Here is a 27,877-nt window from a genome sequence, read left to right on the forward strand (position 1 = left end):
ACCGTTCATCTTGTTCTCCATATTAATATGTGCTTAGAGACCAAATTTTACATTTTTCTAAATTTTTTTACTATTTATTAAGCCACTTTGAAAATTATTGATCTAACGGTGGCTACTGTTTTGTTAATCACATATTAATATGGAGAACAAGATTAACGATTCAGATCGACTTTTTAAATTTTAAAATTTTAAATTAGAACCATATACATATCGGCCCATATGCTACCGAATACATATTAGTCACTCTCTCTCTGTATATACAAGACACGCTGAATTGCTATCTCTCTGTATGTATATATAAGACACGCTGAATTGCGATAGCAAGATGCGAACACTTTAATCTGGTTCACATTATTCTCAAAGGTAGCCCAAGTTATTTTGTTGACAGTGGGGACAACTGCAGGGGCCATTTAATAAAGGTGGCTTAATTTAGTTTAACAGAGCTAAATGCGCACCATCTATAATCATTAGACCGACGAGGTGATTTTTAACCAATACATATAAGAAATTAAAAATAAGGAAAGAGAGCACATAGCAGAGAGGATCCAACCATAAATTCCAAAACAAAAGTACACTATTTCAACGCATGTCTAAACAAACAAAGCCTAGATAAACAGAAACGACGCAAAGCATGCAGAATCGCAAGTCTTAAACCCTAAAATACATAGCACTAACATAAAGGATACAACTCAATAACACATGACAAAACCGAGATGATAAGATCCATAGTGCCAAACCACCCAGTTTTGACCTTTATTAAACAGATCCAGCAACAACACACTCACGAACCCTACAAATCTAACTTTTATTCTTCTTTCTCAACAATACGGACAACGTTGGAGACTCCAGATTGCATTTCGTCAGAGATGGGACCCTCGGGAAGGTCAAAACGGCATCGCCTCATAAGGTTAAACTTGCTGCCTTGTGGCTGTGGGTCCACCACCTCCAGCATTGCCTCAAGCTCCTCTAGCATTGATTTCTTTGCAACACGCACCATGTAGTCTGGTCCCTGCAAAATATAATTGCGGGAGGGGGCAGTGGTTAGATCCAAAATTCCTTTTGCTAAGGATTTTTTTTTTTTTTTAATCAAGCCCGTAGGCATGCTAAGTTTCTAAATTGGTACTGAACTATGTGTTGACTGATACGAGCTAATTTTTGGACAAGTCATGAACCGTTGATTTGCATCGAAATTTCAACTGGTGCGCCACCCTTCATTCAAATTCATAGCTCCGGAGTAATAGTACTGACAGTCAGGTACTTTAAGAGATCCCAATTGACGAGTAAATCTAAGCCTAAACAGTACTAGAGAAAGGACGATCACAATTAATTCACGCATAAAACACACACAGACATGCACACAACACCTACAAGCTCACACATGCATGCCGGCATGTTCGAGTGACTGAGTAAAAGAGGGAGATACCTCAAGGTCCTGAACTGTGAGGAGGAGAACCTTGATCTTCTGAGAGAAGGTTTGGCGCTCTGCTGCATCACAGGCTACACGGCGGCGGTATGCAAAGTTGTAGAAGAGGTCACGGATCTCCTTTAGTCTGGCCTTGGCAACTGCCATCTGACGCAGGCACCGCAGCACCTGGGACCGCCTTGCTAGGTGGGCCCGGTAGTTCATTTGTATCATCATTGCCGCATCTTGTGGAGACAGCTCCTTTCTCTTTCCCTTGTCACAGCACCTGTGGAATGCCTGAGATCACCGGGTTTGAAACCATAAAGCTATGATATTAGTATATTGCTGCAGATGATAGCTTAAATTTATCTTGGTAGACAACAAAAGCAAGTAGCAGCTCGTTTCATCGCTCAGAGTGTTTATAACATAATGCTCCTCGTTTGTTGTATATTTTTTATTTCACGAAAGTAGATGTCCCAGTTAGTATCATATAGCAGAGACAAGTCATATATAACAACGGTACCCTCTTTAGCTGGTTCGGAATGATCAGGTGTGTACAAGAACCACAGGTAGAGAAAAGTACTGCCTAATAATTAGTGCTATGCAAATGAATCTACATAAGCATATTGAGATCAGAATGTTACAAAATTAAACTTAGCAAAATGTGAATCTGCATAAATATAATTTAAAACATTTCAGTAGTTCCATCAGTAGAAATAACACCAAGAATTAATCACAATCCAAATTCAAAAACTTGCAGCATAAGAGTTAATACACAAGGGACATTATTTTTCATACACATAAGCAGATATCAAAATTAAGAAAAAGCATAAACATAAACATCTTTAGAAAAACAACAACTAGTTCTGAAAACCTTTTCAGATATGGAAAAAAAAAGTACAACATTGTAAACCCCTCAAATGCTAGGAGTGGAAAGGTTAATCCAACTTAAGAGTGACATCGACATCCCTGCAAAACCATTTGAGGTATCTAGTTAAAAATGGCGACTTCAAAAGTTAGGAAGAACATCCTACATGTCCCTATGAAAACTAAAAAGTACCCAGCATAAACAATGAAACGAAACAGAGAATTCCAGTCCCCCCCCACACACACACAAAGACATCTCTCTGTACTTGCTCCACATTTTACCTTTTGGTCATTGAGAAAATGGTGACAAGAGATACTGGATATGCTTTGTGGGTGATATAGGATACATCCAACATTGATATTATGAAGTTTTGCAGGGAATAGGATAAATATGACAATCACACCAAAAGACTCATAGGGTGCTGTTTGGCAAGCTCAGCTTAGGTTTCCTTAGAGATCCTTAGTGCTCTAAGGAGTCTTAAGCTTACCGAACGGGTGCTCCTTAGTACAGCTTAATCTCACCTCCTTAGTGCTCCTTTTGCCCACCTTTCTTAAGCTTGCCCAAGTTTTTAAGCCATGGTTTCACATGACTTGAGCACTTTGCCAAGCTTAAGGCTTTCTTAAGAAAGTTACTTATCAACTTTATTGCCAAATGGGTGCAGATTAGTGCAGCTTAAAAATTAAGCCTCACATGGTTGCAGCCCCCTAGTACTGAAGATTTTGTTATGAAGCTTTCGAAGACTACTGTGTATTTAGTCAACTTACAAAAATGAAGTTGGATATAGATTTATGCCATAGGACATGTTACATCAATATAAACCTCAATATCTAAGCTGTGTAACTTATGGAAACATTTTTTCACACGTACATTTTGACTGTTTGAATTTTTGTGAGAATAAAACAGTTTCAAGTTTACAGGGACAAGACAATGTTCAACTCTAAGAAGGTAAACTCTTGTGAGATCAGATTTTCCGAGATCACATATGGAAGTACTAGACATCAAGTGTTAACAAAGTATAACAGTCAGGCTAGCCTACCTAATTAATTAAACCAAACCTAAATTAAATTAACTAAAATACCCATTGTCTTAACCATTAATTAGTTTGTTAGCCAAGTCAATACTGATAAGGATGACATCATTCGCCCAGTCAATTATATTTAAGAATATCATTTATCAAAGCTAACTATTAACCAGAAGTTCCTGCAAATTTAACGCTTCTCATATATAGAACGGTTAACGCTAAAAGACAAAACAAATGGTAGGGAAGATTTGTGTCAAACTTTACAAACACCAACAGGAAAAGAATAAGTTAGAATTAGTGCCAAAACCCTGAAAATTTGTACCTTACTCATGGCGGCACAAGCGGCAGTGGAATCCTCGATCTCCACCACTCGAACTGAAGAATGTTTTTGCTTCTTCTCCTTCTTGTCTTCTTTCTTCTCTTCCTTCTTCTCCTCAATCTTCTCCTTTTTGTGGCACTTCTTCCGCTCCTCTCCGAACAACGACTCCTCACAAGTGTACTTGTGGGCCCACGGCTCGTGGCACCCCTTCCCCTTAATTTCCTTCGTCCATTTCACCTTCCCATCGCTCTCAGCCCTCCACTTGTACTTGCGATCGAACCCATCCTCCAATGGGCTTTCGACCTCAGCTTCGTACTGGTAGCTCCTCTCGCCGTTCTTCGACTCAGCGACCCATTTGTACTTGCGATCTCCCTTGATCTCAGTCGTCCAGGTGCGCTTCACCTCTCGTTTGAACGCAGGGCAATGGCGTGAAGCCCCGAGCTCGAGGGAGGAGACGCGATCGCTGAGATCGAGCAGATCAAGGGAGGCTGGGTTGTAGTACGGACATGAAGAGAGCGGCAAGCGGTCGAAATGGGTGGGAGGGGCGAAAAGGTCAAGATCGGAAGAGAAATGTTCTAAGGCGTAGGAGGAGGGAAGGGGAGGGAATGGGAAGGGAGGGGCGAAGAGAGCTAATTCGCGGTGATAGAAGACAGACGAAGAGGAGACCGGGCAGGAGGGAGGGGTGGGAAAGGTGAAGAACGGGTCGAACGGGTCGGAGCGGTGGTGAGGGAAGCTCATTGTGAAAGCGAGAGTTGAAGATGTGTGAGAGAGACAAGAGAGATGCTATTTGAGCTTGGATTGGACGATGGGAGAGAGATCGATAGACTGTAATGAAGCCGATCCTCTGCATTAACGTGCCATTTGAGTTAATTTAGTAACCGTACGATCATAATTCGGGCCAACCGAGATCTTTAATATTAGTGCAGAACTAAATCGGACGGTCATATGTTAACTAAAAATTTGAGTTACTGCAGAGGAAACGAATTCGAATGTAATGGGGTAATGGCAGACAGGCAGACATGACTGGAGACTGTAGCTACAATTAAAAATATTAATTATTGCTCAAGCACTGTAAATTGGAAATTTATCTATTATTGTGTAACGGGTTACAATCAAAGCGTCTCCGATTCGATGGATAGGTAGATGCGCTCGTACATATTATTCTCTAATTAGAGAGTGATAGAATATCTAGATACAGACTTTAGTTTATTCGTTCGGATTAGAGGATGTGTCAGGGACAGGAGAAAATGGACACGCGAGGGCAAGTGAGATCGGGAAAATTATATTTTAGGTGAATTTTCGATAGAGCCCTTAAATTTACTATATATTTCTTTCATTCTCGTTTTCCTATCAATTTTGAATCCAAATTAATTTTGAATTTTTTTTTTTTTTTTGGAAACCTTGGCACGGCTGCCAAGTATAATTTTCATTAAATAAAATGTAAAATTATATCCATCATTCATTGTTTCACATCTACAACATCATCAACGTCAAATAATTTCATCAATCTAAAACTCATAACATCAACATCTAATAACACAACGTCAACATGTAACAACAACATCTAACAATGCAAAAATATAAAAAAAACATAGAGACGACCGGAAAAAGTAACGGCAAGAGATGGCAAATGAGAGAGAGCCGGAGGGGTTACGCCTCTTTTTCTTGACCATCCCTTTCGCTATTTTCACAAATCAAGCTCTACCAAAAGTCGCCGAAAATTCGAAGTTGAAGCAGAAAAACGTCGGAGCTGATAGTTCACAGTTCTTACTGAAGAGAACAGAGAGCTGACCAGTAGAATGGACTAAGAAGGACTTAGGGTGGGCTGATGGGAGGAAAGGGAGAGGGGTGTTGGCGGCTAGGGTCCCCCTCCCTCGTAATCATCTTCTTCTTCTTCTTTTTCTTTCTTTGTCTGCAAGTAATCTCGATTTTTAAGTTATCATAGTTAGAAATTTCTTAAATATCATATTTTTTATTTTTTTTTTTAAAACTTGGTAGTAGCTACCAAGTTCGCGAGGGGGAATCGAACAAATATCATATTATTTGAATAGTAATTAATAGCTTCATTTCTGAAATTAAATATAGATTAAAAGATTTTGGGCCGCATAGATTGTGGATCTGAATTCTACACTCATTATGAATAGGTGCAGCTGAAATTATGTATTGGAATTTGTGCAACCTAATAAGTGTGAACTAGACCTAAATAATTATGAATACTAGTATCATATCCATGTATTGCAGGGACATATTATAAGAAAAAATATATATCAATAAAAATAATAATTATTTAAAAATTAAGACACATGTTAATAAAAAATTTATATGATTATATATTTTTAATTAACTTTAATCGTGATCTCTGATAACAATTTGATGATGTGATGATTCTTCATTTTTAAGTACCAATGATATCAAATAATAGCTCGATTTGAAACTAATATCAAATATCGTACAACAATTCAATATCGACATATAATATGATATCAAAAAACATAAATAAAAAGTGTTATTGTGTGTATGTATATGATATATATATATGCACACACACATGTTGTAAGAGAAATATATATTCACACACACGTTCCAATTTATATTATTCTTCTTCTCTGTTTTCAATTTAGAATACACACACACACATTGATATATTATATACTGGAAATATATTCTAAATTGCACAGAACAATATGTATAGAAACAAAGAAAGAGAAATAAGGAAATAAAAAAAAATGATTTCCATTGTAATCCGTATAGAAACGAAGAAGAAGGAAACAAAGAAATAAGAAAATGGAATGTGGAATCTTCTCAATTGAAGGTGAGAAATATAAAAACAAAGAAATAAGGAAACGGAGAAATATATCGTTAAATTTCAAAGTTTGTTCAATTTTAGTTGTAACGTATCGTGTGGCAGCACATGTAGCGAGTATGTTTTTAACTAAATTTAGACTTCTATAGATAAAACAAATGCATTTAATCAAAAGAAGACAAATTATGTAATTGGAGGGCTGAAATCAAATCCAAAGTTTCATCTTTCACTCGTAGCCGTTGGCGGATCAGACACCCAACGTGCTTAATAGAATGGAGATATGCAATAGTTTGAATTTTCGTTGAACCATCAGAACGCGCATATGTTCGGTATTAGCACATATTAACCAGTTCGTGTGCACACCGGTGGAGACGCGGTTGCTATTGTTGTGTATATTTGACACAATAGTGAGAAAACGAAATAATATAGTAGGAGTTGTAAATAACTTTTGTTGCCGTTTTAGTAGTGACTTCCGGAATTTTTATAAATACCCAAAAAAAATATAAAATTACGGAATCTATCAACTTTTTGAAGGGAATTCGAAAAATATCCAATCCGGTTATCCAATAACCGGATTTGGGACAAATTTCCGGTCAACAGTTGCCCGGACTCAAAAACAACAAATCCGGTTAATGGTTAACCGGATTTGTGCATTTTGCTTTTTTTTTTTTGAAAACAGAATTTTTTTTTTGTATTAAAATATTAGAAATGTTGAATATATTTATTTGAAAATAGATGGAATGCAATATAATTTGATTTATTAGAAAGACTGTAACAAATAACCCGGATCAATATTTTTCAGACCGGATTTTTCGCGACTGTAAGAAAAATTAATATATTTCTTTATGTGCTATTGGAAAAAAATAAAAATAATTAGATTCTGACTAATTGATCCCGGTTCAAAAGTCACTTCTAGGTAATCTAGAAAATATTATGATCCTTCTAGTACATTTAATTTATAAAAAGTTGTATCTATTTTCGATTCTCAGAAATCACAACATACATTTTTCAGCTCGATATATATCTACACCTCAATCGCATAATTTAATCCAGCATGCGATGACAATTAATATATCTCTTTTTTTTTGGAAGGCTTGACAATCGCTGTCAATGAAAATATATCCTACAATCACAAAAGTTGAAAATTTTACGATTCGAGCTAATTAAATCGGTTATATATCAAATGGCCCAACGTTGCTCCTGTGATTATTAAATCGGCATCCTCCAGGTGCCCAAGTCCTCTGAGTTAACTCAAATTTTGGGTTTAACTGCAGACCGTTCGATCAGGATCCGGGCTAATCCAGCGCTCTTCAATATTCGTGCTTATTTAAATCGGCCGGTTCGGATCTAAAATCGAAATTTGAGTTGTTATTTCAGAGAAGCAAACCGGGTCGCCGCGTTTTGCACGTTCCTTTCTTGGACTTTAGTTACATGGTCATGGCCTCATGGACCCCTTAACTTAACATGTAATTATTCTATGCATTTTAATATTCGTTTAAAAACGGATGGGCCCACTACTCACTGGCGAAAAATAAATATTAAGATCACGGATTGAGTGAGTGGATTCCTTTTCCATGGGCCGATATTTTTATTTTTACTCAAATTTTAAAATATTTTAATAAAAATAATCAAGTTTTTGAAATTTTTTTTAAAAATACCCAAAGTGCGAAAAAATTCCGCACCCCGGAATGAAAATCCGAGAGTGCGGAAAAATTCCGCTTCCCGGAATAAAATTGTTTAGACCTTTGGATTAAATCCAGCATGGATCTTGAAGCACCCAATTAATCCTCTCTTTCTCTCCTCTCCCTCCCTGTCCGTGATTTTTCCGACTCGATTGAATTGCTCGAACCTCCTCTAGATGACCTCCGTTATGATATTGGTAAAGGCATAAAATTTAAATAGAGGGATTATTGGTAAACTTAGATAATAAGGAGGGGTGTAATGCGAATAAACTTGATATGTGTAAATTAATTAAGTAGAGGGGCCTCTATGCAAATCTGAAATTTTGAGTTATTGTTATATCACGAAATTTTAAATAAATATTAATCATGCTAATTTAAAATTTTCACTTAAATTAAAATTTCACTAATTAAACCAAATGATCGTTTAGAAATTTTATTATCAATTTAAATGAATCTAAAAGTTCCGAAATATAAATAAACTATGAAATTATGTATATTAAAATTTGAGATTTAAAAAAAAATAAAAAAAATAAAGTATAGTACCTATAATAATTTATAATTATCCACGAGATTCATAAATCGAAAATTCGTTACAAGTTCATAAAATTTAGAATAGAAAATTAAATGATTCGTGTAGAGAAATAAATAAATAAGAGTTCTAATTAGGAGAATAAATATACAAAATTCTCGTACGAATAAAATTATATAAAAGTTACAAATTTCGTTCAGTTATGAATTATAGATATTTGATTTGATATTTATATATATATATATATAGAGGTAGGCTAATATACAATCGATTGTTCCTGAGGTCCCGTACAACCAAGTCATTTTTCAATTTTAAAGTTCAAATGATCGATCCAAACCGTTCATCTTGTTCTCCATATTAATATGTGCTTGGAGACCAAATTTTATATTTTTCTGAATTTTTTTACTATTTATTAATCCACTTTGAAAATTGCTGATCCAACGGTGACTTCTGATTTTACTGTTTTGTTAAGCCACCGTTGGATCAGCGGTTTTCAAAGTGGCTTAATAAATAGTAAAAAAATTCAGAAAAATGTAAAATTTTGTCTCCAAGCACATATTAATATGGAGAACAAGATGAACGGTTTGGATCGATCATTTGGACTTTAAAAATCAGAAAATGACTTGGTTGTACGGGACCTCAGGAACAATTGATTGTATATTAGCCTACCTCTCTCTCTCTCTCTCTCTCTATATATATATATATAGAGTTAGGCTGGGGTGCTATGGATAGCGATTTTCAAAGTGGCTTAATAAATAGTAAAAAAATTCAGAAAATTATAAAATTTGGTCTCCAAGCAGATATTAATATGGAGAATAAGATGAACGGTTCGGATCGACCGTTTGGATTTTGAAAACTCGAATATTGAGCCGTAGCATATAGGCCACTATGCTATCCATAGCACCCCAGCCTAACTCTATATGAGTTAAGCTGGGGTGCTATGGATAGCATAGTGAGTTAGGCTGGGGTGCTATGGATAGCATAGTGGCCTCTATGCTACGGCTCAATATTCGAGTTTTCAAAATCCAAACGGTCGATCCGAACCGTTCATCTTATTCTCCATATTAATATCTGCTTGGAGACCAAATTTTATAATTTTCTGAATTTTTTTACTATTTATTAAGCCACTTTGAAAATCACTAATCCAACGGTTTTACTGTTTTGTGCAGCCACCGTTGGATCAATAATTTTGTAAAATACTTAATAAATAGTAAAAAAATTCAGCAAAATGTAAAATTTGGTCTTCAAGCAGATATTAATATGGAGAATAAGATGAACGGTTCGGATCGACCGTTTGAATTTTGAAAACTCGAATATTGAGCCGTAGCATAGAGGCCACTAGGCTATCCATAGCACCCCAGCCTAACTCTCTCTCTCTCTCTCTATATATATATGTGTGTGTGTGTGTGTGTGTGTGTGTGTGTGTGTATATGTATGTATATATATGTCTATGTGTATATATGTATATGTGTATATATGTATATGTGTGTGTATATATAGAGTTAGGCTGGGGTGCTATGGATAGCATAGTGGCCTCTATGTTACGGCTCAATATTCGAGTTTTCAAAATTCAAACGGTCGATCCGAACCGTTCATCTTATTCTCCATATTAATATCTGCTTGGAGACCAAATTTTACATTTTTCTGAATTTTTTTACTATTTATTAAGTATTTTACAAAATTGTTGATCCAACGGTGGCTGCACAAAACAGTAAAACCGTTGGATTAGCGATTTTCAAAGTGGCTTAATAAATATTAAAAAAATTCAGAAAATTATAAAATTTGGTCTCAAAGCAGATATTAATATGGAGAATAAGATGAACGGTTCGGATCGACCGTTTGGATTTTGAAAACTCGAATATTGAGCCGTAGCATAGAGGCCACTATGCTATCCATAGCACCCCAGCCTAACTCTATATATATATGTGTATATATGTATATGTGTGTATATATATATATGTATATATATATGTGTGTGTGTATATATATATGTGTATATATATATATATAGGTATACACATACATACTAATTGATATCGAATTTTTCGGATTCTAAAATCGAATTATAAATACTTGAAAATATTCGTACAACGTTATGGAAATTTTACGAAGCCTCGATTCGAGTTTTGAATTGAAGAATGATTTGTGAATAATTACATGATATGAAATATTAAACTTTGAAACTCATATATAGAAGAAAAATTTATAACAATGTTAATTAAAAAAATTATAACTGTTTGCTTCCCGACAGGTGCAATTTGCACCATATATCAATCAATGAATCACTTGATTCTTTGGAAAATCTCCACCGTTCAAATTTTGCTGCACAAAATTTTTTCTCCTCGTTTTTTTAAATTCTCCTAAAAACGTAATTATAAAATTTTCAATTCAAAAACTAATTAATTAGGATAAAAATCATTCAATTTGAATAGTCAGATTTTGCAAAATTGACGGAATTTATATATAAATATTATTTCTTAAGAAGAAGAATATCCCACCATTGGTCGGATTTTATTCGATTTTTTTACAAAATTCATTTCGAAGTTTTATTGGATAGTTCAAATGTCTTCATTTTTTGTGTCTCCATGTCTTCATTTTAAAATTTTAATGACTTATAATTTAAAATATAAATATCGTAAAAAATTGTCAGATATAATCCATATTATTTGGTCTTCATTTTCGATTTATGAATCTCGTGGATAATTATAAATTATTATAGGTATTATACTTTATTTTTTTATTTTTTTTTAAATCTCAAATTTTAATATACATAATTTCATAGTTTATTTATATTTCGGAATTTTTAGATTCATTTAAATTGATAATAAAATTTCTAAACGATCATTTGGTTTAATTAGTAAAATTTTAATTTGAGTGAAAATTTTAAATTAGCATGATTAATATTTATTTAAAATTTCGGGATATAACAATAACTCAAAATTTTTAGATTTGCATAGAGGCCCCTCTACTTAACTAATTTACACATATCAAGTTTATTCGCATTACACCCCTCCTTATTATCTAAGTTTACCAATAACCCCTCTATTTAAATTTTGTGCCTTTACCAATATCATAACGGAGGTCATCTAGAGGGGGTTCGAGCAATTCGATCGAGTCGGAAAAATCACAGACAGGGAGGGAGAGGAGAGAAAGAGAGGATTAATTGGGTGCTTCAAGATTTGTGTTGGATTTAATCCAAAGGTCTAAACAATTTTATTCCGGGGTGCAAAATTTTTCCGCACTCCCGAATTTTTATACCGGGGTGCGAAATTTTTCCGCACTTTGGGTATTTTTAAATTTTTTTCAAAAACTTGGTTATTTTTATTAAAATATTTTAAAATTTGGATAAAAATAAAAATGTCGGTGGGGGATTGGGGAGATTCTTAATTAAGCAATAATTTCAGGACAGGACATGTAATTGGTATTCATTTGTCAAGCGGGTAATTACTAATTACTAATTACTAATTAGTCTGTTGTGCCCTGTGCTTCTGACCAATGCAGGCAGGTGAACGTTGAATGCAGCTTTTAATGTATTCATAATTTGATATGATGGTTAAATCACTCTTATCTCTCTCTTGTGATTTTAAATCTTCAATTAAGTATATTTAAATTTAATTAAATTTAATTTATTTTAAACATTTTATTTTATATAGTCTAGCCCTAATTAATAAATATTAAATGTTTGTTTATAGTTTAGTGGTTGATAGGACATGAGTTCAAATTGTACTCTCCACTCCTCTTCCCCCATCACGAGTCCTTATCGTCTGCATTAACTCAAAAAAATATTTTTGAGTTGATACATACCGGTCGTCCGATTGTAAATAGAGCTCATCAAGCACTATCTAAAACATAGGGGATATTTAATATCAGTGCGGATTTAATTTGCACGGATCTTAAAGCTGATCGGACGGTCCAGATGCATTAATTCGTAACATCCCTTTTGAGTTCATAGTTTGTTATGAAATTAGGAAGATATTTGCTTGAAATTATATTTAGTTCATAGTTTGTTATGAAATTAATGATTTTGTGGGAATATAAGCGTGCTTACGAAACCTCCTGTATTTGCTCTCTTTAATATAATTTGTAGGATATTGCGTACATTTGTTTATCATTTTTTTTTATAATTAAGGCATCATATTTAAGTTACAATAATTCTTCAAATGTTATCATCTATATCAGAAAACAGTTATTTGTAAGTAGTATTATCAATCCTCTTTAAATTGTGCAAACACGTCTAATATTAACAGACGTGTTGAACATTTTTTCTAAAATAATCCGAAAGACAATTTAGATGCATTGAAATTTTTATTAAATTATCCCCAGAACACCGCATATCTAATTCGAAATTGGTAACGAAATTGAAATACTATCAACCTTTTTTTTATTAGTTGGCAGAATCATGTAATATAGTAGAGAGATCTGATGCGTTTGGATGGAGCAAGAATAACACTATTCTTTTGAGCTATTCGATGTTTGGATGGATCAAGTATAGTAATAAACTAATAATCTACTATTCTTTGTTTGTCTTATGTGGATTAGCTCACTATTTTACTAATCTAATCAAAAGTTGGATTAGTTACTATTTTTAAACTTGAGATTAACTCTATTCTTGCTCTATTCCTTGTTTCATCCAAATGTTCTTAATATAGTTGGTGGGATTCTCTCATTTAAAAAAAAAAAATATATATATATATATATAGTAAAGAGACATGGCATGTGGTGCATGTATCATGAATTTTGTTTGTTTTTCTCTTCAGGGTCCACACCTGCTGCTTTTCTTTTAGAAAAGGAGCCTCCTGCTATTCTTTTTCTCTCTATCTCTCTCTTCAAAGAAGAGGAGAGAGATAGAGATAATAACAGGGAAAGAGCAGGGATTTGAAGAGCACCGGATTTCATTCCTTCTTTTCGTTGCTCATTCTTCCCTGTCAATTTCCTTTATTGTCATAAAAAAAATCAGAGGTAACAGGTGATTGAACAAATCTCGAAACAGTCGTGTGAACAAAAATTCAAAGTAAAAAAAAAGTGCTCGAAGGAAAAAAGACACACACTCTAACAAGTACTCTCTACGGTATTGCGAGTCCTATGAGCGAAAATTAACTCATAGCCGAACTATTAGAATTTGGTTTCTGTTTAGATGTAGGGATTCGTTTTCTAGATTCATACCTATATTACGTTTGGATGCACGCTAGAATAGCTACTGTTGAGAATAGTAGATTAAGAATAGCTAAAATAACTCTAACTCAAAGCTATTCGGAATAGCTAAAAATTTGTTTGGATGCACTCTTTGGAATAGAGTTTAGAGGAATGAATAAAGTAATAATTTTTGTGCAACTACCTTCTAATCTTTAATTATTATTTGTTGAAAATATTTGAAACATCTTTTTAGCTAATTTAATACATCAACGTAATTAAAAATAGGAAATTCATCCAAGAGCAATTAAAAAATATTTAAAGCATCTTTTTATCCAATATGTATATTGTTGAAGATAAAAAAAATATTAAAAATATCTAACTAGTAAATAACCAGGTAAAAAGTATAATTAAAGAAAATATTTTCAACAAATAGTTTAATTTGTAGTAATGTATGAAAACATAATCTAATCATTAGAACAAAAGTAGTTTAATAAATCTGAAATGGTTAATAAGTTACAATATCACAATACCTAAATAACGGATAATTAAAGTACAATAAAAGTGAAATGATTAATTCATCAATAAATCCATTTCACCTGTTATTCCACAAAAAAAAATTATTCTCTCTCTCAAATCAGCTCCAACTTCATTATCACGGGCTGAAAAATCTCCTTCAATTTCAGTATCACCAGCAGAAATGTCGGTGTCCATTTGTTGTTCGTCTAACCACGATTCATCTGAAACATCTCGAATCATATTTTGACGATTAATGAAATTGTGTAGAATGCAACAAGCAACAACAACTCTGGCCTGTATCTTAAATTTGTACCTACGCATCCATTGACAAATCTTAAATCTGATTTTCAAAATTCCAAATGTCTTCTCCACAATATTTCTAAGCTGTGCATGCCTGTGATTAAACAGATCTTCTGGACAATTGTACGTCCGATGACGCCCTCGATATTCACTCAAGTGGTATGGTCGACCACGGTATAGGCACATAAAGTTCTTATTGTTTGCGTAACCTAGATTAACAAGATAATATCTGTCCTGGGGTACTAGAAAACCCCTCTCTACTGCCTTACGCAATACGGAATTATCGTGGGCTGACCCCTCCCAACCACTCAAAACACCCACAAAATTACCGTCAAAGTCCATCGCGGCCATAACATTTTGTGAATAAAATTTCTTCCTGTTACGAAATCGTTCAGGTTCTTCATCATCGGGATCAGGAAATGCGGGAATGTGTGTTCCATCAATTGCACCCAATGCTCCCTACAATGCAACATTAAAAAAATGACATGCTATTTTTGCAATAAGTGCTTCAATTATTATTGGATATTTTTCAAAAATTTACCTTGAATGCCTCATGTGGAGTTCCTTCTTATACTTTTGCATGTATTGGTGCGTCAACACCTGTCAACTTAATGTAGTCCCGGCGCATGTGAAGAATTTTTCGCAACACATTGTTGAAACATCGCCACACCATTTCTGTCGAATGCTGGAAATCCTCGCCCACTTTACAGATTGTATGTGAGTGGCCATCAATTTGCAGGAACATCCCTAATTGCTCCTCGATCATAACATCTCTAGATGGCACCGGACCTTTCTGCTCCAACTCATGTTTCAGAATCATAAAATTTTCGTAACTCATTCGAAAGTTTTCGTAAGGACGCTCATGATGGCTTTCTAATATATCTCGAACGTATTCTGCACCACTCATACGCCTATCATTTTTAACTTTCTTAAAATATATAGTACAAACTTGCATAGTATCCCAAATCCATGAATTTGAATTCATGACTGCTTGTCCAACAATTGAGATGATCGAGTTATCGTCACTTGAATATTCTTCTTCAAAAATATATTCCATTTTCATGGTCCTATATTTCAAAAACTAATTATTTACATCCAAAAGAACTAACATTGATAAGAAAAATAATGCAATTTACTCAATTTAGGCTAATTAAATTGTGAGAAAGCAACAAATCATAATAGAGTCCAATTCAATAAAAATGTTGTTAAAATAACAATTGTTGTACCTAATCTAATTATTAATAAATTTTTAAATTTGGTTAGCTAGTTTGGCAATAGTTATAGGGATATATGGCCATGCGACATAATTGTTGAAATTTATATAAATGAAAATATTTAACAATGTAGATCAAGCTTGTATGATTTTTTTTTTTTTGAAAAAAAGCTAAACTCTAACTAAGTTTGTCCAACATCTCTCTGTTTGTGAAGTTTGTAGTAAGATTAGTGCGAAACATACTCTCTCACTAGTCAAACCGAAAAAAAGGAAAATAGAGAATAGAGAATACTGAGTAAAGATTCAAAAATTAAATCAAATTGAAACAATTAAACCATGTATTTTGTATGCTTCGAGTAATTGAATTGGATGCACAGTGTTATCTCAACCAAATCTTGTACAAAATTATAACTTCTATTAATTAAGAAATATTAACTTTTAATAAAGAAATAAAATTATTATTTGTCAATCTAGTGACATGAGAAACCACCTTATTATCGAAGTCAGCACTGATAATGTCCATAGCCCATAAATTATTTCTAGAAAAACCTATATTGGACTTACATAGACCATATATACACTACATATAATAGAAATATAAAAGAGTCCAAGTTCGACTGACTGACTACATTTTAAATTAAAAAAGTCTAACTGACTTACTACATTTTAACATCTCAAATCCATATAAATTACTATATAATAAATGCCTAATATTAATTGTCGATACTAACTGACTACATTTTAAATTAAAAGAGTCTAACTAGCTGACTACATTTTAAAAGTCCAAATCCATATAAATTACTACATATAATAAATGTCTAATATTAACTGTTGGTACAGGCATGTAATCACTGTTGTGGTGGCCTATATCCACTATTGAAAAACCCGGTTGGATTATATATACTGGGGTTCATGAAAAATGTGCCACCAAGTGGGTTCACCCCACCTTGTCGGTGTATCCCTCCTTATGGATTCATTCCATAGCTCGGGTATTGTTGAGTTCTTATGTAATTAATTCAATCTACGATTTCTTGATTCGATGCCCCTAAAAAATATTCTCTCTCATGAGGATCCTTCATCAGTTTCTGTCGAATTACATGAAATAAACCCGAATCCAGTTGAAGACTGTTTAATTTATTCATCATGCACTCAAATTCTTTTTTTTTTCTTGTTTTTCTTCTTCTTTCCGGCGGTATTTATCCTTCTTCAGCTTGGCAACACGACCAACCTCCTCAACAAGTTGTTCATTTAACTTGACCATTTGTGCACCTCTCCCCGCTATCTCTTGGATAACCTTTGTTTTTTCAGAAATCCGGCGTTGGATTTTCTTGCCTTTCGACATATTAGACCCTTCATTAGTGCCTTTTCTCTTTCCTGATCCTGAGTCTCGACTGGCTTGGCTGACTCTCATTGAATCGGTGATGAAAGGGCTTTCTTGGCAATCATTTTGAGACATGGGTTGTTTGACCGTGGAATCCCTCAGTGAGCAAAATGGCTCGAAGTCAAAGTGCGGGGATTGCCAATCATCATGGACCGGCGTTTGAGGCACATATGAACTTTTGATTTCGCTACCAGTTGCATGTGCCAAATTCATTGTAGCTTGCATTACCATTGGCCATTTTGCCACCACACATTGCAAGCATTTGTTTGTACTAGGGGTAAGTCTTTTTATTGTAATATTGCCACCTCTTCTTATCAACCTGTATCAAACAGGAAAACAAAATTAAATTTTAGTAAGCACAGTTAATTAACCCAAATATTGTTGATTAAATAAATAACACTTTCTTAACTTAATTATTTCCTCCCATGTATTGTCGTCTGGTGGTATCGGTTTGTGAAGTTCATGATTCCAGCTCCAACCACTTTTATTGGCCAATTCTTTGAAATTGCCGAACTCCCTTCTCATTGTTTTGATTCTATTAATAACCTGCTCATATGGTCGTGACTTTTGGTCTTTTTCCTTGAATAAATCATAAATCTGCCTCCATTGAGTTGATTTGAAATTAAGGTCCCTCTTATTCGTCAATAATTGCACCTCTTCACATGCATTCAGTAATATGCACGACTTTTCAATTTCTCAATTATCATCTCTCTTCGAAGCTCCCACCTCACCTTCAATTTGGGAACTCCCTTTCTTCCCCTTTGCGTTGGAGGTTGTCCCGAAAGATTTACGGATTCGATTCATGAAACTAGGGAGATTATTGAAAGTGGGCAAATGATCAACATGCTTGTACCAAACTTATATATCAAATTACATGACAATAGATCTAGTGATCAAATTACAAGGTCTTAATTAAATTACCATCAATACAAGTAATAAGAGTCAACTTTCTCAAAGAAATAATAATAAGAGAGTTCATATAATTACCTTAAATTTGCTCAAATTATCACTTGATGAGAGTCGATTTGGTCTAAAGCGGTGGTCGGACTTTGCTTGCCTCTACCTCCTCTAGTGATCAAATCTGAATTGACAAAAAAAAACTTATAATAAGATCATATGAAACTATTAAAAAAAAATTTAGTAAATTTTTAATACTAAGAAGTATATGATTGTGGCAAATTTTTATTACACAAACAAATCATTTAGTAAAAGATGAATATAACCTTGATAGAGCACCTAACAACCCAAAAATTTACCAGAAAAAAGTCCTTCCAATTCCAAACCAGAAGCTGGACAAATTTATTTAAATATATGATCAAGATACATTTATGGTACCTTGCCAGAGTTCACATCAGGAAGCTTGACAGAAGTAATAGCCTTTGTATAAGACAAAATCTCGGAGATAATTAAAGTAGTGGCAATCTACAATAAGATAAGTAGAAAGGATCAGAACTTCAAAGACAGCATGTTGAGATTATAAATGCGTAACAGCCTTAGCAGGTGAAAACTCACATTTGAGACTGTCGACTTTCACATCCAGAATGGCATTCCTGTACTTGTATTGTGAACCAATGTCAAGATCATAGATATTGCCTTTCTATGTGGTATGGCAGTACTCAAAATGAAGATGTCACATTAAATAAGGGGTTCAAATTAATTCAAATAGTCCCTCTATGACAATGGGCCTCACTGGTCGGATTGCCATTAACACACCCAAATGTGCGTTAAATCTTGTAAAATCTATATAAAATCAACTGTTTGGAGGTTTTTCGCGTTCTTTATATCGAAATTCTCGGTTTAACACGTAGAATATTATTATGAATTTTATTTTCAATAAATTAAAATCTCATTTTTGTGAATTTCAAAAAATTAGATTTTAAGGCATTGAATCGACCCGATAAGCTAATGGGTTTGAACCCAATAAACTATTTGAATCTGATTCCTGCTCCTTCCTAGTAAAAATTCTGCGTCCGCCCCTATCTGCTATGTTTCCGAGATTTGTTCATCTCTTGTTACCTTTGAATTTCTTTTTTTTTTTAAACGCCAATAAAAAAAAAATCGGTGTACCCGGTCCCTATGTTTGCATGTCTCTCCAGACACAAATCATAACTGCACATCTATATCGAGCCACACATACCTAGACCGCGTATCTGTCCAGAGAGACGCCACTTAGTATGTGTATCTGCTATGTTTCGAGATAACGAGATTTGTTCAAATCTCCTACTACCTTTGAATTTATAACTTTTTATTATAATGCCGAAATAAAAATAAAAAAACTTTTTTTATAATGCCAATAAAAAAAATCCATCTACCCGGTCCCTCCCCTCCTTTTCATCACAGGGGACCTCTCTCCGTGTGATTGAAGCCTGATCATGTAAATCTTTCTTCTAAGATCGGAACCCTAATTTCGTCATTCAGTACGAATCAACTCCAATTAAGCCTTTTTTAAAAAAATTAATTGTCATATAGCCGTAACCGACCGTTTACTATTTCCAACAGAAACTAACTTGGCATCATACAGGGTTTAAAAATTTATAATTTTCCGAAATTGCAATATCCCTAGTAAGTACGGTTAAAAGTACCAGTGTTGTAAAAAACGTCGTTTCGGCTGATTAGTTGTTGTATTGACCAAATTGTTATAGATTTTTTCAACTAATCAACTAATTATTTTCGGTTATGGCCAATTATTCTCGATTATTTATAATTAATCGCTTAGCGGTATCCTGTCCATCCAACGACTGCTTACCGTTATCTACAGCACTGATTAAAAGTAAACTAAAAGTTTAAGAGCTCAGGTGCTTAGACGGAGGCAAACGTTTATTTTTGTCTCGGCCCAGAATTCTAAACTACGTAAACGAGCCCAATTTTGAATCGCTTCTATTGTGGGTTTAAAGATCCGGGCGGTTATCAACGTTACGTATGCCCTAACTTTTACGATCACCTCTCTACTCCAGCAACTGTAGTAGGAATCGTTTCGGCGTTTCGGCGTTTCGCGCGCCTCAGACCAAAAGAGGTCCAAAAAGGCAAAAACCCTGTCCCCCGTCTCTCTCCACAGAAACATCTCTGATGGCGTCGCTAAAGAGGAAATCCCTTGAAACTCCGTCCTCCGACTCGCCCCAACCCAGTAAGATAGCCAGAGAAGATGAAGAAGAAGCGGCGCCTCAGATTCAGTCGGACGAACCAATCACCTGCCTCCACGAAGTGTCGTACCCGCCGGGATATGCCCAGCTGCGGACGGACAGAAGGGAGAAGGGAAAGGAGAAGGAGAAGGAGAAGCCTGCCAAAGAGTTCCCTTTTCAGCTTGACCCCTTCCAGGCTGAAGCCATTGGTTGCCTTGAGATTGGCGAATCCGTCATGGTAGGCCCTCACCTTCGTTTCTCACCCTATTTTAAGTTTTTTTTTTTAAATGATTTTTTTCTTAGGATCTTATCGTATTAAGTTAAGATGCAATCAACTAAACCTATCGGGTGTTTTTGCTTTTTTTTTTTTTTTTTTTTTACTTCAGTGGTATTTATGTCTTCACTGATTTTATTATATTCAGTGGTTATTGCTTATATAATGACATTATTTTTGAAAATTTTGAAATTCTAGAGGGGCTTTTTTTCACTGTTGGATATTCTAACCATTTACCACTAGTTATGACTTGTGATGTTTTTCTTTTGATGGAGGATTCTGTCATCACTATATATATTCTATGAAATTCTCAGGTCTCGGCGCATACATCAGCTGGTAAAACAGCTGTAGCTCTATACGCCATTGCTATGTGCCTGAGAGATGGGCAGCGGGTGATTTACACCTCCCCTATTAAAGCATTGAGCAACCAGAAATACAGAGAATTCAAAGAAGAGTTTGGTGATGTGGGTCTGATGACTGGTGATGTCACCATTGAGCCCAATGCCTCTTGCCTGGTACATCGTCGATTTATTCAAAATTCGTTTATGTTATATTTTCTTTGTCTCATTGTTAGCTGTTCAGTTGCATGTAAATTACCTTGGCAAACAATTGCGGCTGCGTGAGATAAGCCTTTTGGACAAAAAGTTGAAAACCCGAGGGATTTCTTGCCTTCGAGAATATATTTATTTTATTATGGTTACCCAAACATTACAAATTAGGAAGATCAATTAAATCAGCCAATACTGTACCAGAATCTAAGTTTTCAATCCCTGATTTTGTGGTTGGAAAATCGTGAAAACTCAGGTGATGACAACTGAGATCTGGCGAAGCATGCAATACAGAGGATCAGAGATAATGCGAGAGGTCGCGTGGATCATATTTGATGAAGTGCATTACATGAGAGATAGAGAGAGAGGGGTGGTATGGGAGGAGAGTATAGTCATGGCACCTAAATCCTCCCGTTTTGTGTTTCTTTCTGCTACGGTACCAAATGCTAAGGAGTTCGCTGATTGGGTTGCCAAGGTTAAATCCCTCTCCTTTAAGTTCAGTTTTCTTCTGAGGATTTTGGCCTGTTATGAGTAAACACCAACTATACCGACAGATTTAACCTAAGGAAGCAAACAGGCCAAACAGAAAGAGCAAAATAATCTATCGTTACAGATTTGTATTCATCAACATGTGGGGTACATAGATTGACAATATCTGACCGACACTATACTGGCACTAGGAGTGAGCAATTACATACCAATTATGCAAGACAATTATTGAAAATTGATGGATGCCACCTGGCAGAGGTACAATATTTTTCTAGGTACAGACCAGTACTGTACATTTGCTACCTTATGCAGTACCGTAACTTTACTCTCTACCATACTTTATTTTGATAATACTGTACATGACTAATGCATGACAAAGGGCAATTCGGTCAGTTCAGGTGCATCAACAACCATGCCACATAGTCTATACTGACTACCGGCCAACGCCCCTCCAGCATTATTTGTTCCCTTCTGGAGGTGATGGTTTGTACTTGGTCGTGGACGAAAAGGGGAAGTTTAGAGAAGACAGCTTTCAAAAAGCCTTAAATGCTCTTGTACCAGTGGGGGACAAGGAGAATAGCAAGTGGCAAAAGAGTCTTTTGCCAGTGAAGGGTGGTGAGCAGAGCGACATTTTTAAGATGGTGAAGATGATTATACAGAGGCAGTATGACCCGGTTATACTCTTTTCTTTTAGTAAGAGGGAGTGCGAAGTTCTTGCGATGCAGGTACTGGCCTATTTTGTCTCAAAGAGTGGTTCTAGTTAATTTTATAGAAGTTTGGTTTTTCAACATGGGTTATTTACCAGAAATGAAATATCTGTTGCGCAAATTTGCTTTGGTATTCTTTAAACTGTTTGCCTTGCTAATATATATATATATATATATATATATATTTGCAATTGTAGATGGCTAAGATGGACTTGAATGGTGAAGATGAGAAAGAAAATACAGAGACAATATTTTGGAGTGCAATGGATTTGCTATCTGATGATGACAAGAAGCTTCCTCAGGCAAGATTTTTCACATAATAAAAACTTTTGTGTTTGCATTTTCTTTTGACTCTGCTTAGTTGTAATAGTATGATATTACCAAAAACCATCAGGTGTCAAATATGCTTCCTTTGTTAAAACGGGGAATTGGGGTTCACCATTCTGGTCTGCTACCAATTCTGAAAGAAGTGATAGAGATTCTCTTCCAAGAAGGGCTTATCAAGGTCTGGCATTTTCTTTCTTTTTCCTTGCATCTTTGACTTGTATTTTACATTTTGTCCACTCTTTTGGGTAAATGCCATTTTAACCCGTTCTTCACCAATACTTTAATTTCAGCAATCTAAATTTTTCGTGATTCTTTAATGCCGCAAGCTAAATATGGTTTATTAAGGCTCAATTATGGAACCTTCTTTAGAACACTTGTGCTTTCGTTATATCATCTCCACCTGCTGGGGCAGATACAAGTTAGCCATATGGGGGTCAATTGACTCACATCTTTTTTTCAGAAGCTTCAATTATGCTTAGTATTTTTCTATTTTTTTATATGGATTTTATAGACCAATCTAATATCTGTCTGAAGATCTTGACATAAGTTTAAGCAGCTGATCTCATACTTAAAAATAACAACTCTCAATTAACAATTACTGTGCATAATCTATATACTCAATTCTTGTGTCTTGAAATTCGTTCTTTGCAGTGCTTGTTTGCCACAGAGACATTCAGTATAGGACTAAACATGCCTGCAAAGACCTGTGTTTTCACAAGTGTGAACAAATTTGATGGTGATAAATTTAGATACATTTCTAGTGGCGAGTACATACAGATGAGTGGTCGTGCTGGCCGGCGTGGTATTGACAAGCGTGGTATTTGTATATTCATGGTTGATGAGAAAATGGAACCTTCTACAGCAAAGACTATCCTAAAAGGAAATGCTGACAGCTTGAACAGGTTCCCATAGAATGGTTCGCCTAAAAAAAGATTACAAGTCTTATTTTGTTTTATTTGGCTTGTGAAATTATTTTCTAATTACTTCCCCACACAAAATGAACAGTGCATTTCATTTGAGCTACAATATGTTGTTGAATCAAATGCGGAGCGAGGATGGAGATCCAGAGAAGCTCCTTAGGCATTCTTTTTACCAATTTCAAGCAGATCGCTCTCTTCCTGATCTTGAGGTATGCTTTCTTCGAAGATTCTCAAGTTGTAATTTGTCAATGAAACAAAATGTTCTTGTCTATAATATGCACATTATCTTAAATTGGTATTTATTAGCTTTGAAGAAATAATTTTCTTTGTATCACTTGGAAAATAGAGAGAGGGAAAGAGAAAAACACCAATTATTTATTTATTTATTTTTTAAGAAATCAAGTAGACAAAAAGAGGAACTGGGAACAATTTTAGTGTTTCGTGAATAAATTGTAGGGGGAGGAGGGTATTTGGGATAATTTGAAAGTATCATACATTGATTTGGTTCATTCCTGTAGAAACAAGCCAAGGAGCTGGAAATAGAGAGGGATTCGATGGTTATAGAAGAAGAGGAGAGCTTAAAAGACTACTATGACCTACTCAAGCAATACAGAAGCCTGAAGAGTGAAGTATGCGAGATTGTATTTTCTCCAAAATACTGCTTGCCTTTCTTGCAACCAGGCCGGCTTGTGCAAATACAATGCAGTACTGACAATGACATACCATTGTATAATTCCCAGAATGGCACTATGTGGGGTGTCATAATTAATTTTAACAAGGTCAAAAGCCCCGGCGAAGGTACAAGTGGCAGTCTGTTATTTTTTTTAAACTAAAGTGGAAATTTTCTAGCACAAGACCCGAGTTGAATGTTCTTCATTGCATATATATAGAGAGAGAGTGACTAATGTGCATTCGTATGCATATGGCCTGATATGCATACGGTCCAAATTTGAAATTTCAAAATCCAAAACGTCGATCCGAACCGTTCATCTTGTTCTCCATATTAATATGTGCTTGGAGACCAAATTTTACATTTTTCTGAATTTTTTTACTATTTATTAAGTCACTTTGAAAATTGTTGATCCAACGGTGGCTTAACAAAACAGTAAAATCAGCAGCCACTGTTGGATCAATAATTTTCAAAGTAGCTTAATAAATTTGATAAAAAAAAAGTAGCTTAATAAATGGTAAAAAAAAATCAGAAAAATGTACAATTTGGTCTCCAAGCACATATTAATATGGAGAACAAGATGAATGGTTCGGATCGACGTTTTGGATTTTGAAATTTCAAATTTGGACCGTATACATATCGGACCATATGCATACGAATGCACATTAGTCACTCTCTCTCTCTCTGTATATATATATATTTCAAAGTGGAATACCTTCCCTCTTATTCTTTCCATAAAAAAGTGAGAAGTGAACATTACTTTGGCGCAGTTTTGAAAATAGAAACACCATTTTATGTGTGTGCGGTTGGGGTGGGGGTATTAGGTAGCCGGAAGTACACAAAGTATTGTTATTATTACTTCTTGTGCTGGTAGTATTCCCTTAAAGAAGTGTACTTTTTCATATTTGTGTTATCATAATTATTTTTTGGCTTAACTTGCTTCCATAAAATTTCTCTTTGCTAGATAAAGGGCCAGAGGATTCCGAGTATACTGTTGATGTACTCACACGAAGCACATCGAATAAAGAAGCAGGTGCAAAGACACCTGCCAAGATTGTTTCAGTAAATGACTCTGGTGAACCTGTTGTAATTTCAATTCCTCTTTCCCTGGTAATATCTCAACTTTTTTTTCTTTCCTGAACTTCTTTATATTTGCTCATCTCACAACTAATAAATGCATTATTCTATTTGTCTGAAGATTGACAGCCTAAGCAGTGTAAGATTGTTCATACCAAAGGATCTATTGCCACATGAAGCTCGAGAAAATACTCTGAGAAAGGTGTCAGAGGTATTGTCGAGGTTTTCTAAAGACGGGATCCCTCTCCTTGATCCTGAAGAGGACATGAAAGTCAGCAACCTCTTTTAGTTGTTCTTAAGAACTTTTTAGCTGTTTTTAATCATACGTGCCTTATTATTTTTAAATCCATACTCAGGTAAAATCTGGTTCATACCGGAAGGCGGCAAGGAGAATAGAGGCACTTGAGAGCTTATTTGAGAGGCACGAGATTAGAAAGTCACCTCTTATAAACCAAAAGCTGAAGATTTTGCATGCTAAGCATGAGTTGACAGCCAGGATCAAGTTAATCAAGAAGACTATGCGCCAATCCACAACTCTTGCCTTTAAAGATGAGCTCAAAGCCCGCAAAAGGGTGCTTCGCCGTCTTGGGTAAGTGTTCTTATCTACATGCTAAATTTGAGTAATGTTGAAAATGAAATATATAATTACATCTGAGTTATTTTTGCTTTTAGTCTGGACGTAAAATTGCGGCAATACGGGTTTAGTTGTTGGCAATACCATTATGTGAATCAGCTATGAAACAATTTGGTCAAATTATTATGAAAATGCTTACAGATTGTAGTCATTTCTATGCAACAATTTGTTCATTCTATTGCAAGAGTTGCTCAATCAGCCATATTGGTGTAGGTACATCACAAGTGAGGATGTGGTAGAGCTGAAAGGGAAGGTAGCATGTGAAATAACCTCGGCTGATGAGCTGACACTGACTGAACTGATGTTTAGTGGGGCCTTCAAGGATATATCGGTTGAACAAATGGTGGCGCTGCTCTCTTGCTTTGTCTGGCAGGAGAGATTGCGCGATGCACAGAAGCCTAGGGAGGAGCTTGGCTTTCTATTCTTACAATTGCAAGAGATTGCAAGACGGGTTGCCACTGTCCAATATGACTGCAAGGTAATGTGTTTATTGGTATCTATTGAAAGAAGCAGAATATACTAAGTACTTCAGAAGAAGTTTGTAGCATTGGTGAATTGCATGCATATTACATTTTTGGTCACTGGTATGTGCTTTTTGGATCCAACACTTGTTGATGACTTGCGCGACATCCTATAGAGTAAAATAGAATAATACTTGTCAGATAATGTTGTTTGTTGTAAGATCTAAAATTCCAATCCAATAACTAAATAAGCTAAACACGTTGCGACTTATTAAAAATTTATCAAGTAACATATTTTATGAATATTTTAATATAGCTTTTGTATCTGTATTTTATGAAAAATGCCATGTTATGTCGTGTTTTGTCCGACACCTGTCTGTATCTGTGCAACATTAGTCATGATATCCTCAATCATGATCCATGAAGAGAGCGAGATGGGTAGTCTCGACTTTTGGTTAAAGTGAGTTTTTGAATGTTTATACTGTATGGTTTTAAGACAGATGTTGGTTTTAAAAGGGATATGTGTGATTAACTTTCTGAGGAATACACCTCTAAATTTGAGCTCTTTTTTCTAGGTTCAAATCGATGTAGAGGGTTTTGTGAACTCTTTCCGGCCCGACATAATGGAGGCAGTTTATTCATGGGCCAAAGGTGCAAAATTCTATGAGATAATGGAAATAACCCAAGTTTTTGAAGGCAGTTTGATCAGAGCTATCCGACGACTGGAAGAGGTTCTCCAGCAGTTGATCACAGCTGCAAAATCGATTGGAGAGACTGAATTAGAAAACAAGTTTGAAGAGGCCGTTTCCAAGATCAAGCGTGATATTGTTTTTGCCGCATCCTTGTATCTATAATTTATTCGGTTGACATCATTTTTGTAGGAAGGGTTATTTAATTATTAGGATTAGATATTGAAATTTTGCTGGCTGGAAATTACCAGTCTCTGTTGTATTAGTAAAGACAATTTGGTTTTTATTGCTTACAGTATATTAGTAAGGATTAGAGGCCTAAATTTACCTTGCTTCAATTACGGTTTTTTTTAAAATATTTAAAGAACAAAGGTTCTAAAACCGAAACATCGATACAATTATATGTGATCTACACTTCTATTGACATGCATATTAAATTTTTAGCATGTCGGCTTCATTTTGATTAGCTAAATCATGATATATTAACTTTTACAATCCTCGAATTTGGATTTACATTTACAGTTAGTTTCAGTTGTCACATACACGCTGACAGAATTTTATTTAATGAAAATATTTTTCACTAAAATTTCTGCAAATTATCGTCAAAATAAAAACCAGCAAATTGACTCGTAGGTGTCAAATTTATGGGGTCCGTAACTGCCGCTACTATTTGCCTCGATAGCAAGATCCTGATTTTGTAACTCAAAACGTTTCACCTAAAATGAGCAATCTCCATTCATCACCCAGACCGTTTGATAAAATCAGATATTCTAGACTCTAGATAGATATTCCTGC

At 35.0% G+C, this 27,877-nt stretch overlaps 2 protein-coding genes and 2 long non-coding RNA genes across 5 annotated transcripts; 1 reads left to right on the top strand and 3 right to left on the bottom strand.

The window, feature by feature from the left end:
- Positions 1 to 532: 532 nt before the first annotated feature.
- BAG7 (BCL-2-associated athanogene 7) lies at positions 533 to 4,426 on the bottom strand. The gene is made up of 3 exons (XM_078317229.1): positions 3,614 to 4,426; positions 1,424 to 1,699; positions 533 to 1,009 (listed from the first exon to the last, which is right to left on the bottom strand). The coding sequence occupies exons 1-3, from the start codon at positions 4,346 to 4,348 to the stop codon at positions 806 to 808; spliced, it is 1,215 nt and encodes a 404-aa protein (XP_078173355.1). The 5' UTR covers positions 4,349 to 4,426; the 3' UTR covers positions 533 to 805.
- A 9,796-nt stretch (positions 4,427 to 14,222) lies between these two features.
- On the bottom strand, positions 14,223 to 15,503 carry LOC144567550 (uncharacterized). Its single transcript, XR_013515436.1, has 2 exons — positions 15,115 to 15,503; positions 14,223 to 15,032 (listed from the first exon to the last, which is right to left on the bottom strand). It is a non-coding gene; the product is annotated as an uncharacterized LOC144567550 (long non-coding RNA).
- Positions 15,504 to 17,576: 2,073 nt separating this feature from the next.
- On the bottom strand, positions 17,577 to 18,641 carry LOC144567551 (uncharacterized). The gene is made up of 3 exons (XR_013515437.1): positions 18,503 to 18,641; positions 18,155 to 18,248; positions 17,577 to 17,975 (listed from the first exon to the last, which is right to left on the bottom strand). It is a non-coding gene; the product is annotated as an uncharacterized LOC144567551 (long non-coding RNA).
- A 1,518-nt stretch (positions 18,642 to 20,159) lies between these two features.
- Positions 20,160 to 27,402, top strand: MTR4 (RNA helicase, ATP-dependent, SK12/DOB1 protein). 2 transcript variants are annotated; one of them, XM_078317238.1, is made up of 14 exons: positions 20,160 to 20,524; positions 20,875 to 21,075; positions 21,365 to 21,583; positions 21,996 to 22,322; positions 22,502 to 22,606; positions 22,699 to 22,809; positions 23,283 to 23,533; positions 23,637 to 23,760; positions 24,070 to 24,355; positions 25,186 to 25,331; positions 25,420 to 25,569; positions 25,655 to 25,887; positions 26,146 to 26,410; positions 26,969 to 27,402. In XM_078317238.1, the coding sequence occupies exons 1-14, from the start codon at positions 20,234 to 20,236 to the stop codon at positions 27,245 to 27,247; spliced, it is 2,988 nt and encodes a 995-aa protein (XP_078173364.1). In that variant the 5' UTR covers positions 20,160 to 20,233; the 3' UTR covers positions 27,248 to 27,402. The 2 variants fall into 2 exon arrangements, with proteins under 2 accessions (XP_078173364.1, XP_078173365.1); XM_078317239.1 differs by having other exon boundaries at positions 24,070 to 24,349.
- The last annotated feature ends 475 nt before the right edge of the window (positions 27,403 to 27,877 follow it).

The sequence above is a fragment of the Carex rostrata genome, chromosome 16 (genome assembly GCF_964058835.1).
Source record: "Carex rostrata chromosome 16, lpCarRost1.2, whole genome shotgun sequence".
NCBI classification, from domain to species: domain Eukaryota; kingdom Viridiplantae; phylum Streptophyta; class Magnoliopsida; order Poales; family Cyperaceae; genus Carex; species Carex rostrata.

Excerpts from the sequence above, each read along its gene's own strand:
- BAG7 (XM_078317229.1), bottom strand. The coding sequence starts at position 4,348 with ATGAGCTTCCCTCACCACCGCTCCGACCCGTTCGACCCGTTCTTCACC. Across the intron at positions 1,700-3,613 it reads CTTGTGCCGCCATGAGTAAG|GCATTCCACAGGTGCTGTGA; the intron begins GTACAAATTTTC and ends CGGTGATCTCAG. Across the intron at positions 1,010-1,423 it reads TCACAGTTCAGGACCTTGAG|GGACCAGACTACATGGTGCG; the intron begins GTATCTCCCTCT and ends TATATTTTGCAG.
- MTR4 (XM_078317238.1), top strand. The coding sequence starts at position 20,234 with ATGGCGTCGCTAAAGAGGAAATCCCTTGAAACTCCGTCCTCCGACTCG. Across the intron at positions 22,607-22,698 it reads ATGACAAGAAGCTTCCTCAG|GTGTCAAATATGCTTCCTTT; the intron begins GCAAGATTTTTC and ends AAAAACCATCAG. Across the intron at positions 26,411-26,968 it reads CTGTCCAATATGACTGCAAG|GTTCAAATCGATGTAGAGGG; the intron begins GTAATGTGTTTA and ends TCTTTTTTCTAG.